General features: G+C 39.2%; 1 protein-coding gene across 2 annotated transcripts in view; it reads right to left on the bottom strand.

The window, feature by feature from the left end:
• ARNTL2 (aryl hydrocarbon receptor nuclear translocator like 2) overlaps positions 1-19,058 on the bottom strand; it is a 131,257-nt gene that overhangs the window by 48,998 nt on the left and 63,201 nt on the right. For both annotated transcript variants that reach the window (XM_043561558.1, XM_043561559.1), the window contains exons 4-8: positions 17,071-17,228; positions 10,709-10,788; positions 8,401-8,493; positions 6,233-6,347; positions 5,309-5,452 (exon numbers count right to left, since the gene is read on the bottom strand). In XM_043561558.1, coding sequence (XP_043417493.1) covers positions 5,309-5,452; positions 6,233-6,347; positions 8,401-8,493; positions 10,709-10,788; positions 17,071-17,228 — 590 coding nt within the window. The remainder of the gene's footprint in view (positions 1-5,308; positions 5,453-6,232; positions 6,348-8,400; positions 8,494-10,708; positions 10,789-17,070; positions 17,229-19,058) is intronic.

The raw sequence follows: 19,058 nt of genomic DNA, 5'->3' as shown, positions 1-19,058 counted from the left end.
AAAGACACTGTTTCCTTATTGATTTCTACATGGATAATCTATCCATTGATGTAAGTGGGGTGTTAAAGTCCTCTACTATTTTTGTATTACTGTGTATATATTGTATACTATTATTGTCCATTTCTCCCTCTATATCTGTTAATATTTGCTTTATGTATTTAGGTATTCCTATGTTGGATGCATGAATACTTAAAATTGTTCTATCCTCTTGGATTAATCCCTTTATCATTATGTATTGCCCCTTTTGTCACTTGTTACGGTCTCCATCTTAAAGTCTATTTTGTTTGATACAAGTACTGCTAACCCAAGGTTTTTTTGTTTGTTTTTGTTTTGCTTCTATTTGCATAGAATATCTTTTTTCATCCCTTCACTTGAAGTCTGTATTGGTCTTTAGGTCTGAAGTGAGTCTTTTGTAGGCAGCATATAGAAGGGTGTTGTTTTTTTAATCCATGGAATCACTCTATGTCCTTGATTGGAACATTCAGACCATTCACATTTAAAGTAATTATTGATAGGTATGTACTTATTGCCATTTTGTTTATTGTTTTCTGGTAGTTTTTGTAGTTCTTCTCTGTTCTTCTCTTGCTTTCTTCCCTTATGATTGATGACTTTTAGTGTTTTGCTTGGCTTTCTTTCTATGTTATATGTACCTATTACAGTTGTTTGGTTTGTGGTTACCATGGGGTTCATATATAATATCCTAAGTATATAGCAGCCCATATTAAGTTGATGGTCACTTAAGTTTGAACATATTCTAAAATATTTATTTTTACTCCTTTCCCCATTTTATTTATATGTTGTCATATTTTATATCTTGATATTCATAATTTTCTTCTAAGTTAGGCCTTTTCTTTTCCACTTCAAGAAGTCCCTTTAACTTTTCTTGTAATGCTAGTTTAGTGGTGATGATGTCCTTTAACTTTTATTTGTCTGGGAACTCTCTTTCTCTTTCAATTCCTAATGATAACCTTGCTAGGTAGAGTATTCCTGGTTGTAGATTTTTTTTCTTTTCAGCACTTTGAATATATCATGCCACTCCCTTCTGGCCTGCAAAATTTCAACTCCATAATCAGCCAATAGCCTTATGGGGTTTCCCTTGTGTGGCACATTACTTCTCTCTCACTACTTTTATTTTAATTTTTTTAATGTTTATTTATTTTTGACAGAGAGAGAGACAGAGCATGAGCAGGGGAGGGTAACAGAGTGAGGGAGACACAGAATCCGAAGCAGGCTCCAGGCTCTGAGCTGTCAGCACAGAGCCTGACGTGGGGCTGGAACTCACAGACTGCGAGATCATGACCTGAGCCAAAGTCGGATGCTCAACCGACTGAGCCACCCAGGCACCCCTCTCTCTCACTACTTTTAAAATTCTCTATCTTTAATTGTTAACATTTTAGTTATGATGTGTCTGGTGCAGACCTCCTTGGGTTCATCTTCTTTGGGACTCTTATGCCTCTTGAATCTGGACAGCTGTTTCCTTCCCTGAAATAGAGATTTCTTCAAATAAGTGTTCTGCTTCTTTCTTTCTTTTCTTTTCTCTGTGTCTCTCTCCCTCCCTTCCTCCCTCTTCTCCTCCTGGGACTCCTATAATGTGAATGTTTGTTTGCTTGATGTTGTTGAAGAGATCCCTTACCTATCCTCTCTTTTTAAAGTTCTTTTTTTCTTCTTGCTCTTCAGCTTGGGTGCATTCCATTACCCTATCTTCCAGACTGCTGATCCTTTTCTGCATCTATTAATCTGTTGATTCCCTCTAGTGTATTTTTCATTTCAGAAATTGTATTCTTCAACTCAGATAGTTTTCTTTTATATTTTCTGTCTTTGTTGAAGTTCTCGCTAAGATCTTCCACTCTTTTCTCCAATCTGGTGAACATCTTTATGATCGTCACTCTAAACCCTTTATCAGGCATATTACTTAACTCCATTTCATTTAGTTCTTTTTCTGAGGTTCTTTCATTTGGAGCACATTCCTCTATCTCCCTATTTTGCCTTTCTGTGTTTGTTTCTATGAATTAGGTAGAACAGCTATTTTTCCTAAACTTGAAGGAATGGTCTTGTGTGTGGTCATTCCCTGTGTGGACTCTGTATCTGGCGACTTTGGCTGGTTGGAACTGTAGCTGGTGTCAATGGGGGTCCTAGGGCACTCCATGCTGGGACTGCCCTGGTGGGATGCCAGAGCTAAACTGGGCATAAATTGAGGTGGACTTAGGACCATCTGCACAGAAAGTGCCCCAATGGGACAGCTCAAGTGGACGTAGGCTAGGGAGGTCCCTGGATTCTCCACAAAGAAGGTATTCTGGTAAAACAACTGAAAGAGAAGTGTATACCAGCTAGTGGGTCCTGGAGCTCTCTGCACAGAGGGAATCCTGGCAGGATAGCTGAAACTAAAGTGTAGACATGGGCTGGGGTGATCTCAGGGCTCTCTGCACAGAGGATGCTCAGGCAGGATAGCTGAAGCTGAAGTGGGTGCAAGCCACAGTATGGGAGGGTTCAGCATACAAGTTGCTCTAGCAGAGCAAATGATGTGGAGATGGGTATGGACCAGGTGTTCCCAGAGTGCTAGGATGCCCTAGCAAACCGTTTGGAACTGAAGTGATGTGGGCCTGGAGTATTCCAGTGTGGTTTGTACTTGTGTCACCTTGGCAAAGCAGCCGGAGCTGTAGTGAGGTGACCATGGGTGTCCTGTTCTGCACTGTTGTGGAGCTGCCTTAGTGGGACAACCGGGCTGGTGTAGACTAGGGGTCTGGGGCTCAATGAGGCAGAAGGCCAGCTAGGTCACCCAGACCCTGCTCTCATCCATACTATCAAGTTGGAGGAGGAATGTGAACCATAGTGTTCATCAGCCTCTCTGACTTGGAGAGAGTTCCAGTAGCTCCCTGCCATTTGACAAGATTGTAGGGCTGGTTCCTGTATATTCTAGTTGCACTTTTAAAGTGTGGCTTTTTTGTGTGTCCCAGGGCAGACAAATCTCCTCAGAGTCCCTCAGTACTATTCCTCCCCACTACAGTTCAGTGTCGGCTAGGGTTTCCCTTTGTTACTGTGCCATTCTGTATGTGGTCTTGTATTGCGCACAAGCTGTTCAGTCAGCCCTCAGATCTTCTTTAGGAGGAAGTACTCTATAAATAAGCATAGATTTGGTGTGTCTGTGGAGGAGGTGAGTTCAGGGTCTCCCTATGTCGCCATCTTGGACCAGAACCATTAATCTTTAAAACACTTACAAAACCTGATAATTTTAGACTTTACTCAACTTACAACTTGTGTAAAACACCACCAAGATCTCGGTCATGTTAAAGTAGTTGCATTGGCTGCCATGTTTTTCTCTCACATGGATTGCTGTATAGATTAAGGGATTCACTTATGGTTGGATCTACCCAATATGATATTGGTTTACTACCAGTTAAATCCTAAGGGTAAAATGTACTACAGTCCAGGGTCTACATGGAGCATGACTCCTTGGACCATCCATGCAGAAGGAATATTCTTGCCCTTGGAGACTAGTTCTACATTATATGGCAATGTCAAATATAAGATGAATTGGCTGACTTGGGAAGGAAGGCAGAGAAAACAGGCACCCTGAGGTAATGACAACATCATCTGCTTGCACGGTCCTAAGAGTTTATATGCATTACTTCTAGTAATACTCATAACAGCTCCTAACATTTATCTAGTGTTACTATGCTAGGAACCATGGTAAGCACATCACATGTATTAACTCATTTAATCCTAATAACTACCCTAGGAGGTTCTGTAATTTTCTTTTATATAGTTGAAAAGAGTAAGACCCAGAAGGATTTAGTAATTTATCTTAAGTCACAAAGTTAATCACAAGTTAGGATTTAAACCTCAACAGTTTGGTTCCAGAATCAATGCACTTACCTACTCCACAAAACATACAATCCTGTGAATAATCTTGTTTTATAGATAAGGAAACTTGGCTCAGAGGGATTAAGAAACTTGTTCACTACTACAGAGCTAGCAAGTGATAAAGCAAAATTTGATCACAGTCAGCTGGATTCCACAGCCTCTTCATTACCAGGTCAGTTGTGACTTCACCCCCAGGGGGCAACTCTTGCACTCAGAGCCAAGGGCAAGAGGGCAGCAATTGATGGATTAAAACAGTTCCTCTCTTATGACTGCTGATTCATTCCACTTAGGTTTCTTTAGAGTGTAACAGACGAGCAGGGGATTTAGGTTTGAGTGTGAGTTTTGCCTAGTTCCCTTTCTGCAAGTTATTGAATCTCTTCAAGTCTCTCTTCTTTGATTCTAAATCAGGGTAAGAATAGTGTTTTCATGGGAATTAAAACACTTAGCACAGTATCTGATCTGGCACAGAAATATACTTAATAAGTATTTAGTGATTATCATCTTGGGTGGTCACCAAAAAAGACTTGACCAAAACTTGTAAATAAATAGAATCTTCCAGCTCTATAGAAATATCCTGAGATTTTTATAAATATCTCTGAGATATTATATATTCTGAGAGGGAGAGAGCTAGAGAGCAGGAGCACAAGTTGGGGAAGGGCAGAGGGAGAGAAAGGGAATCCCAAGCAGGCTCCACAATGTCAGTGCGGGGCCCGATGTGGGGCTTGAACTTACGAATTGTGAGATCATGACCTGAGCCCAAATCAAGAGTCTGACACTTAACCAACTAAGCTACCTAGGCGCCCCTATATAAATATCCTTTTAAAGGATATGAAAGCAAATCTCACATTAAAATTTGCATAGGAAATCCTATACATAATAGGTTAATATATTCTTAGGCAAAAAAGTGTGAGACATTTTGTAGTCCCTGGAGTTTCTCGGTTAAGTAAAATAGATGAGTGTTAACTCAGTTCAAAATGTAAATAGGACAAACCTATAAAAGAATCAGAAGAAAACAGAACTAGAAATATTTACCAAAGAACTAAAAGAATTGAAAGTACCCCTGAAACATCTTAAGAAACTTTCACCAATTAATCAAATCGGGCTCTTGTACTATCACAGTTTTTCTTTAAGGACTTACCTTTTATATTTTAAAAGTAACAATGGTATTTCATAACAAAAGTTTTATTTCAATCTCTTCCCATTTGATTCCAACAGCACCATTAAAAACTTGGGCAATAAATAAAATATGTAATTACCTGATAAATTTGAAAGACATGATGAGCCAGTCTTAGTAACTCTGGTTAAAAAACAATCTCATTTCCTTTGATGCTTTTGGCCTCAATTATTTGCCTTGACCATACACTTTATTATTTCTGTATAGAAAGTTTTTAGGACGCTAACTTTATACGCATGCCTTAAATCATTTGACATCTTAAGATGATGATACCTTTTTTCTTTGAGGTGGATAAGCATTCATGCTCTTCTTTGACAGAGATTTTACAACGCCTTATCCGACAAAAAAAGGATCGTCTCAAGCCAGAATACACGTGACTCCTTCCACTGTGGAAATTACTATGAACTTGCAAATCGGCTTTCATAGCAGGAGGGGGCAGGAGAACAGGTGGAAAAGAAATTTTTCATATAGATAAGAAATGTCAAGGGACACATTTTTGAAAAAGAAAAATGGTTAAAGCAATGGCATCATTGTACAGTAAACCACAAAGTGAAATATACCAAAAAGAGCATTTGTCAAGGAATCATATTTTTATACCTTCTAAACACTTGTAATTTATCTTCCCTTTTTTGCCCTGGGTGTAGAAATAAAAGAAATCTAAAAGAAATGAAATTTTAAAAAATTTTAATGAAAAAACCCCCTTAACTCTAGTAGTAATCAATGGCATAAAGCATCAGACAGTATAAGTAATTGTTTGGCACTAAACATTTTCAGGGAGGTCTTTTCAGAGAAGATAAACAATAATTACACTTCCAAAGTACAGTTACCAAGGTCTTTCAAACTGAGTAAACCTAACCCATATAAGAAAGAGAATTGTTTATCAGCATGTAGCTGAATAATAGAAACTCCAGCAATTTTTTTAATCCCAAATGATGCTTTCTTATAAAGATTGTATTAGCATATGAAAAATAGTGAATATGAAATAATCACATATTCTCCAAAGCATCTTCATACGAATATGAAGGAATTCTCTAGTTATACTGTTTTTTTGAGCTCTGAGGTTAATGATTGTAAAGTTTACTAAATTTCCTCTTTATAAAACCATAATTTCCTAATTTTCAAAATATTATATAGTTGTGCTTTTAGGTAAGTAGCATATTTACATAAAATCACAGGCATACTGAGATGAGCACTTACTTTTGGCATCGATCAGCTTCTCCCTTGGTGAAATATCAGAAGAAAGTTGCTCCTTTACTTTGGCAACATCTTTTGGATGTAAGAAGTCAAATAAGCTTTGTCCAGTCAAGCTAGCCTATTTATAAGGTAGATGTTTGTTTAAAATTAGTACCACAATTTTTCTACATTTCTTCATATAAATGTATGGTAAAAACTGTTAAAGTGGCTTTTTCTTAAGCTCAAAAATACATCTACTGCACTGTGTGACATTAACTTAGTGTTAAAAGCAGGGTGATACTTGTAGATAGAAACACATGCACACAAAACCGTATCTGGAAACACACAAATCACAGACACGTAATTGCTAATGTTCAGTGGACTCTTGTGAACGTCCCCCAATTCACTTGTTACTTCTAAATCTTATTATGATTTAAACTTTTTTTACGTGGTAAAAGTAAAGAGATTGTCATTATAATATAATATGGAAGTCACAGAGAATCTGTAATTTTATGGTGTGACTCAGATTTTAAAAAAAATCACTATACTATTAAAAAACAGAATTTGGAGTGCCTGGGTGGCTCAGTCAGTTAAGTGTCCGATGCTTTGTTTCAGTTCAGGTCATGATCCGGCAGTTCATGAGATCCAGCCCCTCCTTGGGCTCTGCACTGACAGTGTGCAGTCTACTTGGGATTCTTGCTCTCTCCCCCTCTCTCTGATAAATAAACGTTAAAAAAAAAAAATCAAACCTGGAACACCTTTCATTTCCCATTCCCCTTCTCCCAATATGTAGAGCATTCCTACTCTATGTTTTTACTTGTATGGTCTCATCATCTAGAATTCATTACTCCTTTCTCTACAAACTCAAAATTCCCTAGCCACTCTAGTCAATTGCCTTTTACTCCCCAGACTCCCTCCTCAACTTGAAATGTCTTCCTTCCCTTGTCTGCTCATCTTAAAGCCTAAGCAGACATTCTACTTTGTATGTGAAGCCTTCCCTGACCCACAGTGATTACCCTTCTTGTGAAATCCTTTATTAGCTAGGTAGATATTATAGAAGGCAGAACAAATGGACCAGCTGATACAATTAGCCTGGTGGCAGTTAGATATCTCATATTTTTAAAACTAGCATTTTATAAATCAATCTACCGTGTCATTGGTTAATAGAAGTTTATACCCATAACTCTTTGCCTCAAAGAAAACCTGGTTTATGAGTCTAAAAAGCTGAGGACCAGACCCCGTATGATGGTGGGGATTTCAAAGTCCTCCTGAGTAGTCAGTGCCCAGGGGGACTGGATTCCATGTCACTAATTTGGAACTTATGTGCTATCCTGAATTGTTATCTTCACATGTGTGTGTGCATGGTGTTCTCTATCTTCTGTTGGAAAATAACCACGTCTTGCCCTGCTTTTGTGTCCCTTAGGCAGCTAAAACCAGCTGTATGATTCATTGGGTTCTTACTCCTTCCATAAGTAAGTTCACAGCACCTCTTCTTTTTATCTATGAATCTTGTATCTCTCCAAATTTTCATGTTTGGGGATAAAATAGGTGAAATTAATGGGAGTTATTTAAGATTAAACCCGTGGTCAATTTGATTTCTATTTTAAAGGAGACCACAGGTGCTAGTTTATTCACTCTGGTGGATTATTGTTAGTGCTATAGCTTTTGAGTAACTTTTTTATTACTGGCAAGTATTAATTTATTAATTTAAATTAAATGGTGTTCAGGAATGAGGAGGTAAAGAGATTACAAAGCTAGATAAATAAAAGATGTATTTTAGAGTTTGTTGCCAGAGATTAGAGCAAAAGCTAACATGCAATGCATATAACCTAATAATATATAATAATGCTGTCTTTTGGAGGAAACAGAAGGGCAACTAACATTTTTCAGACAGTCTCAAATATGACAGCTATGTCTTTACATCCTAAGAGACCCATGTAACCACCATTTCCCCTTTTTACTTAAGAGAAAGTTCAGGCTCAGGAAAATTAACTTGCTGGAGGTCAAGAAGTGAACACTCTTGTCAGTAATAAACACCCACCCTCTTTCCATCTCTCTTGGAGTTCTTCTAATCAAGCAAACCTCAGCCCCCAGCACAGTGGGAAGACAGGGTTCAGGAGGAGAACCCAGAAGTAAGTATTTGTTCAAAAAAAATTAAACATCAGGCGGAAAATATCCTCAGTTTTGGATACCTGATCATAATTAAGTGTTTTGGAGACTGATTTTGAAACGAAGAGAATTTTTCCTCTTTCACATCCAACCACAAATAGGAAGCCTTCTGCAGTCTAGGATTTAAAAATATAAAAGTAAATATTTTTAAATATCTTCTTTCTTACACACATTCAGAGACTGTGAAATTGCTGTAGCGATAAAACTAAGAGTGGTTGGGGCAGCTGGGTGGCTCAGTTGGTTGAGCATCAGACTCTTGAATTGGTTCAGGTCGTGATCTCACAGTTCACGAGTTTAAGCCCCACATCAGGCTCTGTGCTGACATAACAGGGCCTGCTTGAGATTCTCCCTCTCTCTTTGCCCCTACCCCGCTCACAATCTCTCTGTGTCTCTCAAACTTAACAAAACAAAACAAAACAAAACTAAGAGTGTTCATAGAGCTAGTAAAATTAGGAAATTTTCTTAAGATGTAAAAGGATTTGTGAAGAACATCAAATTGAATGAATTCCAATCTAAACTCGTTTTTGACATGGAAAGTTTAGCCATGGAATATATGGTTGAGAGATTTTCTAATACAAAAAACACCTATACCAAATTCTATACCGCATACAGAAACTATAAAGATATCAAAACACATCCATAGCACTTTCCCAAGGATGTTCTGAGATGAAGGGACTGTGTAGACTAGGGACAAGGAAAAGAGAAGACATCCTACGATAGATATACTTTTTGAATTATGATAAGGTGCCGCTCATTTAAAACTAAATTAAAAAAATTCTAACATCAGCTACTCCCACTGAAATCTGCCCAGGACATCCTTTGGGAAGCAACCTATATGGAAATGGATATGTATGGACACAGGATGAGTCTGGCACTCCATTTCCATTGGACATTTCCTTGATTAATTTCTACTAACTGGAAACAAACATGAAGTGACTTAGGCAGACATATTCTATAAGGGCAGAACCAGTATATATTAAGTTATGAATGAAAGAATCACCTAAAGATTGGTGAGAAAGTTTCCAAAGCATATTATACATTTTTCTAACTTTAAAAATCTTCATCTTCGGGGCACCTGGGTGGCTCAGTGGGTTAAGCGTCTGACTTCAGCTCAGGTCATGATCTTGCGGTTTGTGGGTTCAAGCCCCATGTCAGGCTCTGTGCTGACAGATCAGAGCCTGGAGCCTACTTTGGATTCTGTGTCCCCCTCTTGCTCTGCCCCTCCCCTGCTCATGCTCTGTCTCTCTCAAAAATAAATAAACATTGGGGCGCCTGGGTGGCTCAGTTGGTTGAGTGTCCGACTTCGGCTCAGGTCATGATCTCGCGGTCTGTGAGTTCGAGCCCCGCGTCGGGCTCTGTGCTCACAGCTCAGAGCCTGGAGCCTGTTTCGGATTCTGTGTCTCCTCCTCTCTCTGCCCCTCCCCTGCTCATACTCTGTCTCTCTCTGTCTCTCAATAATAAACATTTAAAAAAATTTTTTTTTAATTAGAAGAAAAAAGAAGGTTAGAGAGGGAGGGAGCCAAAACATAAGAGACTCTTAAAAACTGAGAACAAACTGAGGGTTGCTGGGGGGTGGGAGGGTGGGTAATGGGTATTGAGGAGGGCACCTGCTGGGATGAGCACTGGGTGTTGTATGGAAACCAATTTGACAATACATTTCATATTTTAAAAAAATTAGAAGTAAAAGGGACAAGAGTGTGTGTGTGTGTGTGTGTGTGTGTGTGTGTGTGTGTATATATATATATATATATATAAAGAATCTTTCTGTTTAATCATTCTGCGGCTTAAAGGCCAGGAGTCATAGCACAAGATCAAGACACTTACCACCTCCTGGGGGCAGGATAAGCCAATGACATGGCCATATTTTCCATGTCAAATAAACCTCTAGACCAGTGAATCTGAAAACCCATGCATGTGTAATGATGAGAACAGAAATGTCAAAGCATCAACTGATAGCTCATAATAGTAACTGGCTAATGTTCAGAGAACAGAATCCTGAAGGAATAGGATATGAAGTAGATGACTTTGAAGGTGGTGGTGATGGGGGAACAGATCCCATGGCATAGGAGGTGAGTGCAGTAGGTGGTGTAAGTTTAGCATTAAAGACAAGCTTTGCTCTGTACATTGGAAAGTACCTACCCCGTCTCTACTTTCATCATCCCACGCTAAGGCACGGTTACTTGTGCAATTTATTTTTGTATTAAGGGAAATGTGGTATAATAGAGAGTCCCGTGTGTTTATAACTGGAAGCAAACTGAAGAAAGTCTGTGTCCTACTCAAGCAAAGTAGAAAGGACAGACGCAGCTTAGACAAATAGATCTCTTTACTTACCTTAAGGATTAAGTGTCTGAGCTCATTATCCTGAATAAATGAAGGTCTACAATTATCTCCTCCATAAGAATTAGTCATACCTAAAAATAAATCCAAAAGTTATGGAAAATAGTGTAGAGTTGGAAACATAGTAAGTGCTCAGTGAACATTAGCACTGTTGCTCCTGCCAATATTGAAAATGGTATTTTCTCTTTTAGCACTTTCTAAGACCTTATTGTGATCATTCTTTCATTATTACTAGATTAAAATGTCCTGCTTTTATGCTGTAAATTCTTAGAACTACTTATTCCCTTATACTTAGATGTGTAGACAGTAGGAGCTGTATTTAAAAAGAGTGATATCTCTAACACTACAACATGCAACAATATTCAACGATCTACTTATTTCTGTAATTTCTTAGCTTATTAAAACTGATCATGTGAATTACCCCAAAGAGGAAAACTGTGGAATTTTAAACCATTTCTATGGGTTCATAAAATTTTCCATATAGCTCTTTAAAAATCATAGGGAGACTTCTGATAATATACAAATATGTATAAAACAGAAACGAAATAATGCAAGCCCTAAGCACAGAGTATATTGTATTAAAGTAACTGAACAGCTGGCAAAATAAGGAATCAGCAGGTCAAAACCTAGGTCAAAGTTTGAATGAGAGAAGTAAGGGAAGCACCAAATCACATTTGCCCTGAAGGCATCTACCCACCTTGACAGGAGAAAGCCCTTTGTGGCCACAAGGGGGCGCAGGGGACAGTCCACCAAGCCTAGGTGCCCAGTCTCCAGATAACCTCCAGGCAACGGTGATTCACAGGTAAATCAACTTTCCCTTTTACTTCTCAACATCCCTAACCCCAAGCCTTCTTCCTGAGGATCGCAAGAAAAGTTGGTTTTGCAAGAGAAAGATGGGTTAATGCCCTGAGAGGGTCCTCCCCTCTACCTTGAGATAGTTTAACTACATAGTGGTCCTTGGATGGATTTGCAGCTCAAACTCACAAAATACCTAAGTGATGGGGGGGGGTGGGGAGGGAATCACACCTCATGGTATGATTTGATAACGTTTTCTCAGATTGGTAGCACCGCTATGAGCCCTGCATAAGTAAACGAAAACCTGTCAGGGGTACCTGGGTAGCTCAGTCAGTTGAATGACCGACTCTTAATTTTGGGTCAGGTCATGATCCCGGGGTGATGGGATCGAGCCCCATGTGGGGCTCTGTGCTGAGCATGGAGCCTGATTAAGATTTTCTCTCTCTCTGTCTCTCCCCAGATTTCATGCTCTCTCTCTCAAAAAAAAAAAAAAATCTATCTTTCAGAATCTATCTTCTAGGTAGGCCACCAAGAATTCCCTCAAACGATTTCTTGTTATAATTACTACACAGCAACCTGGTGGGAGGAAGTTGAGAAAGAGCTGAAAGATACAGACTGCGTTCCAGGCCAGGGTACAGCAATACATCAATTTGAGCAAAGCAGTGATAAATGCTTGTCTGGCTTGAAGCAAGGTTGGCAGAGGGATGCTGGGGAAACCCTGTCAGGGTAAATTGGCCAGAATAGGCGAGCCCTGACAGTGAGTGAGGACGTGCTCTTGAGAAAATGAGGAGAGCAAGGGCAGAGCTAAAGCTAGGGTGAAGTGTGTTAATAAAATGCATGCCGTGACATTCTATACATGTGCCAATGAGGGATAATGAATTTGGATTCTCAGATTTCTGCTGGCAAAAACCAATGAGGAAACATGATTGCTCACCTTTATGACAGTGTTCATTAGGTTAAAATGATCGAAATCACAGTAACTATTCCTCCCCCTCCTCCTCTTACCAACTCCAACATGAGTAAACACTGTGCTTGTCCTTTATATATATTATTCTTTACTCTTGACAACGCCCCTATCAGGTAAGTGCATTATCCCTGTTATAGATACAGAAGCTGAGGATTAGAATGTTAAATAATGGGAGTAAGTCACACAGCTCTTAAGTCAAAGAGCCAAGATTTGAACCCAGGAGGTTTGCTTCTGGGACTATATGCACGTACCATTGTACCCTACTGGGCCCCAGTGTTATGACTGCACACATATAATGCCCACAGTTTCTCTGAAGGCACATGATGAAAAGAAGGGCTACTCTAAGTGTGGTCTGCGGACCAATGTCAGCAGCAAACTGTGGCAGGTGAGTACAGAAACTAAGAACAAGCATTTAGACCCTTATGGAATTGACACTGTTGTGGATCCCAGCCCTGATCCTTTTTCCAGTAATTAAGTGTATTTCACAATGGATGGGAGTGGATAACACTTGTCTTCCACCCAGCTAATTTGAGAAGCACTGCTGAGAGTATAGTACAAAAAATTATTCGCCATCCTTCTGTCTTTAAAGTAATTACGTAGGGACCCAAATAACACGATCCACCTGCAGCCCTCTGATGATTCTGCGTCTAGGCTTTTGTGGCGCGAGCTGGGGGTATATGCTGGTTAATGCCCTGGAATGCAGACAGACGCAGTGGCCTTAAGTCCTCTCACTTGTGGGCAGCACTGACTAAAGGGTATGCTCAGGATGTGCGAGGAGTACTTGATCACCGCACTTCAGCTTAGAAGGGCCCAGGGCAAAAACCTGTGCTCCATGCCACAGAATCTGCTCTGGATTTAGACAGTGTCTCATCCCCACGGAGCTTCTATTGCTGCTCCTGTCACTCATACTTCCACTGTAGCATTTATCACACTAGGTTTTAATGATCTCTGCCGGGGTCTGTTGCTCTTGCTTACCGTGAACCCCTAGAGCATAGAGATCTTGCTTCCTTTTCAAGTTCCCAGCATAGACAGGAAGCTACTTGCTGCCCAGTGCATGATTGTTGAATTAATCGATAGATTTGTGTCTTTTCCCTTAGGTCCTCCTCCCTCAGGGCCTTACAAATATGAAAACTGTTGGGTAATTTTAGGGTTGCAATCAAACAACCTCAGTTGATCCTGCAAATGTTCACCGCCAAAAGACTTAAAGGAAATATTGCATACAACTTATGCAAGATCCAGTTGTGGGTAAAAGAGAATCTCATTTCACAACAGTTATGAAAATGAGACCTCCAGTCACACTCCCAAAAGGAAGCCTGCCAAGCAGTATCCCCACGCTTGTGCCATTCTGCATGGCATTGAAGGGATCAAGGCTATACGTTCTTTTCCCCACCGCCTGCTCTTCGGATCTGCACACAGTCAGCTGGTTAGAGTGGAGAAGCCACTGTTCTACCACATGTGGAAATCTAAGGAAGGTGATTGAAAGTACTATTTTTTGTTAAAGGGACTTCTTAGGCAGAAAAGAAGGGGCTATAACTAGAATATTATGAAAGAAAAATATTTCACTGGTAAAAACAACTATGTAGTAAAGGTAGTGGATCCACCCCTTATAAAGCTAGAATGACAGTTGTAAGACAAAGGTAGTAAAATTATATCTATAAAAATCAAAGGATACACGAAATAAAAAAGATGTAAACTGTGACATCATATATATAAAATGTGGAGAGGGGGAGTACAAATGTAGTGCTTTTAGAATGTGTTCAAAGTTAACTGACCATCACCTTAATATAGGCTGCTCTATACTAGGATGTTATATATGAAACTCATGGTCACTACAACCAAAAACCTATAATACATACACAGAAAATAAAGACAAATAAATCTAAGCATCACACTAAAGAAAGTCATCAAATCACAAGGGAAGGGACCAGAAGAAGAAAGGAATGGAGAAGAACTACAAAAACAACCTGAAACAATTTTTAAAATGCCAATATGTACCTATCAATAATTACTTTAAATGTAAATAGACCTAATGCTCCCATCGAAAAACACAGAGTGACTCAATGGGTAACAAAACAAGACCCAACTATATGCTGCCTAGAAGAGACTCACTTCAGAGCTAAAGACACAGACTGAAAATGAAGGAATGGAAAAAAGATATTCCATGCAGATGAAAGCAAAAGAAAAGATGGGGTAGCAATACTTATATCAACAAAATAGACTTCAAAACAAATAACAAGAAACTAAGAAGGCCATTACATAATAATAAAGGGAATGCTCCAACAAGAGGATATAAAAATTGTAAATACCTATGCATCCAACATAGGAGCACCTAAATACACAAGGAAAACACGAACATACATAAAGGGAGAAGTTAACAGTAATACAATAATAGTAGAGGACTTTAACACCCTACTTGTATCAACAGATAAATCACCTAGACAGAAAATAACAAAACAGTGGCTTTGAATGACAGAGTACAACAGATGGGCTTAACAGATATACATACACAAAACATCCCATCCAAAATAACAATACAGATTCTTTTCAAGTGTGCGTGAAACATTCTCCAGGATAGATCACGTTAGGCCACAAAACAAGTCTCAATAAATTTAAGACTGAAAAAAAAAAAAAAAAAAAGAACCTGAAATCCTATCAAACATCTTTTTTGACTACAACAGTATGAAACTAGAAATCAATTAAAAAAAGAAACCTGGAAAAACACAAATGTGTAGAGGCTAAAAAAACACACTACTAAACAACCAGTGGGCCAACAACTCATAGAGGAAAGGAAAAAATACATGGAGATAAATGAAAATGTAAACAATGGTTCAAAATCCCTGAGATGTATCAAAAGTAATTCTAAGAGGTAAGTTTATAGTGATACAGACCCACCTCAAGGAAGAAGAAAAATCTCAATCTAACTTTATACCTAAAGGAGCTAGAAAAAGAACAAACAAAACCCAAAGTTAGTAAAAGGAAGAAAATGATAAAGATCAGAGTGGAAATAAATGAAACACAGACCAAACAAACAAAAAATAAACAAACAAACAAACAAAAAAAACAACCAGAAAAGATCAATGAAACTAGGAGTTCATTCTTTAAAAAGATAAAATTGTTAAAACTTTGGCCAGATTTATCAAGAAAAAGAATCAAACAAAATCAGAAATGCAAGAGGAGAAGTTACAACCAACACTGCAAAATTGCAAAGCATTAAAAAAGACTAGAACAAAAAATTCTATGCAAACAAATTAGACAAACTAGAAGAAATGGATACATTTCTAGAAACATACAATCTTCCAGAAATGAATCAGGAAAAAAGAATCTGAATAATTACCAGCAATGAAATTGAGTCAGTAGTCAAAAAATTCTCAATAAACAAAAGTCCAGGGCCAGATGGCTACATCACTGAATTCTACCAATCATTTAAAGAAGAATTAATATCTACCTTTCTCAAATCATTCCAAAATATAGAAGAGAAAGGGAAACTTCCAAATTCATTCTATGAGGTCAGCGTTACCCTGATTGCAAAACCAGATAAAGACACCACAAAACAAGAAAATTACAGACCAATAGCCCTGAAGAACACAAAAATCCTCAGCAACATACTACCAAACCAAATTTAACAATACATTAAAAGGATCATTCACCATGATCAAGTGGGATTTGTTCCAGAGATGCAAGGATGGTTTGGTATCTGCAAATCAATCAAAATACACCATGTTATAAAATGAAAGATAAACATCATATGATCACCTCAACAGATGCAGGAAAAAGCATTTGGCAAACACAATATTTAGATAAACTCAGCAAAGTGGGTACAGAGGGAACATAACATAATAAATGCTATAAATGACAAACCCAGAGCTAACTTCATTCTTAGTGGTAAAAAGCTGAATGCTTTTCCTCTAAGATCAGGAAGAAGATGAGGATGCTCATTCTTACTGCTTTTATTCACCATAGTACTCGAAGTCTTAGCCACAGCAATCAGATAAGAAAAAGAAAGAAGAGGCATCCAAACTGGTGAGGAAGGAGTAGAACTGTCACTATAAGCAGGTGACAAAATACTATACAGAGAAAATCCTACAGATTCCACCAAAAAACTATTAGAACTAATAAATGAATTCAGTGAAGTTGCGGGATACAAAATCAATATACAAAAATCCATTGCCCTTCTATACACTAATAACTAGCAGAAGGAGAAATTAATAGAACAATTACATTTAGCATTGCATCAAAAATAATAAAATACCTAGGAATAAATCTGACCAAGGAAGTGGAAGAACTATATTCCGAAAACTGTAAGACATTGATAAAAGACTTGGAAGATGACACAAATGGAAAAACGTACTGTGTGCACTTAAGATAAAGCTTTTAGTGAAACCAAGATTTTCGATATCTAGAGTCGTGCTCTTTCCACATACAGAATATCAGCAAGTATCAAGATTGATGCCTATAAAAAACTGATGCCTATAAAGCTGAAAGACACATCTGCACAGAATCTCAGTAGCCAATAACAACAGAACGAATGAATCAAGTACCTTGATTACAGGGAGGACTTCACAAATCCAAGTGTGGAAGCCACTTCCAAACTCACCTTTTAAAGATCTCACGTGTTGGACAGCCATTCTTAAAACCGTAAGTTTGTCCAGTCTACGTGCCACGGGATTGCACTGAGGGATCATTGCAGACAGTTCTTCAATCAGGTTATTCATTTTATCTCTCCTCCGCTTTTCAGTTTGACTATGAGCTTCTCTAAGAAGGAAAAGAACCTCCTTTATTTTAACAATGAGCAGACCCACGGTTCCCCCAGAGGCACCAGCTGGAGCCAGAGGAGGCCCCCAAGCACACGCGGTCCTAGCTCCCAACTCTGGCCCTGCACTGGCAGTTCAGGGAAGAGGAGGGCGCTGCTGAGCACAGGGACGGTGCTCATTCACGGAGCTTTCACCCCACCAACTACTCCTGCTCCTTCCTCCCTATCTTATTTCTGCAAGCCTTCAAGAATTAAGATGTGTCTGAGAACCACGCGGGTAGTTTTATAACTTCCTGTCTTCAGAGGAAGAGTTGAGTAGCCTTTCATTGCAGCTCACTCCTCCCGGGTATTATCATCAGCAGTTATCAGCTTTTTTTTTTTTTTTTTTTTTTAATGTTTAGTTTTGAGACAGACAGAGACAGAGAAGGGGAGGGGTGGAAAGAGGGAGATGCAGAATTCCAAGCAGGCTCCAGGCTCTGAACTGTCAGCACAGAACCCAACACGGGGCTCGAACTCATAAGCTGTGTGATCATGACCTGAGCCGAAGTCGGAAGTTTAACCGACTGAGCCACCCAGGAGCCCCCGCAGCTATCAGCATCTTAAGGTCACTCTCTTCCACAGCTCCTTCCCATGGGGCTACAAGTGTGTGCAAATCTCTCCATCCGGGGGGCGGGGGGAAACAACCTTTTCCCAATTCTAGGGATTTTTTTCCTTGCCATCTTCCCTTCTCAGCCAGCTTGCTGGGAAGAACACCATCTCCACTATGTCTTTCACTTCACAGGCTTTCCGTCTATTAAAATCAACCTCCCACAGACACTGACCCACTGAAACTATTTCTAGTGTCCTTATTTTATGCAGTTCCTTGCTGATCCCTGACTTGAATTTGACAGTACTGACATTTCTTATTCTTTTTCCGGCTTCTGGGACTGTTCCTGCTCCTGCATTCCTCCTGCTCAGCTCAGTCCCCTTAGTCTCTTTATCAGCTCTTCGATCCTTAAACAGTGGTGTCCCCAAGATTCCCTGTTTGGCTATACTCTTTCCTCACCTTACAGCTTCACCCTGAGATACCTCCTTTCTGCAAAGACTTTACAATTGTACATAAGCTGCTTACTATGAAATCCCTACCTCATTCATACCTCACTCAGGCCCCGACCTTCAGAACTTGAATTACACACCTATGTGATTCACAAGCGCCTTAAGCCTCAAGTAATCCCACACTGAATACATTCTTTGCAATTTGCCCCATTTTATTTCTCCTTCCTCCATTACCCCTGATTTACTCCTTCTATAGAGTTTATCTTGGTTGCTGACATCACTAGGGTCATTCTAAACCCTTCCTTCTTTACTCTGAGGAACCACATAATCACAAATTCCTATAGGTTCTAGTTCTTAAATATGTCTTCTCTTCCTCTCCATTCATTGGTCGCCACCTTAATTCATTAGGTGATAGCTCACTGCACTATCCCCAAAAGCCTTTTAACCTGCTATGCTTTCTAGTGTCTTCCTCTTCCAGTCTATACAAACCGCCGCTTCCAAAATTATTCTAAAACAAATGAAGTCATCGAATTCCACCGCATAAAGCTGCTAAATACATTTCCACTGCCTAAGAGGAAGAGCCAAACTCCCTAATGACATCTCAAGGTTCACCATGCCCTGGCTTGTGCCCTCAGTTAGTTCCATCTCTCCATGCTTTCCCTACCTCTCCAAGTGTTATTTAGTAGCAACGCCAAATGACTTGCTAGTCCTCAAACATGCCAAGTCCTCTCACATCTCCACTAACTTGCTCTTTACTAGGCTTAGAATATCCTTCCCTTCTATATTCATAGAAAAAT

The sequence above is a fragment of the Prionailurus bengalensis genome, chromosome B4 (genome assembly GCF_016509475.1).
Source record: "Prionailurus bengalensis isolate Pbe53 chromosome B4, Fcat_Pben_1.1_paternal_pri, whole genome shotgun sequence".
Classification (NCBI taxonomy): Eukaryota; Metazoa; Chordata; class Mammalia; order Carnivora; family Felidae; genus Prionailurus; species Prionailurus bengalensis.
This window is presented reverse-complemented; position numbering and strand designations above follow the sequence as displayed.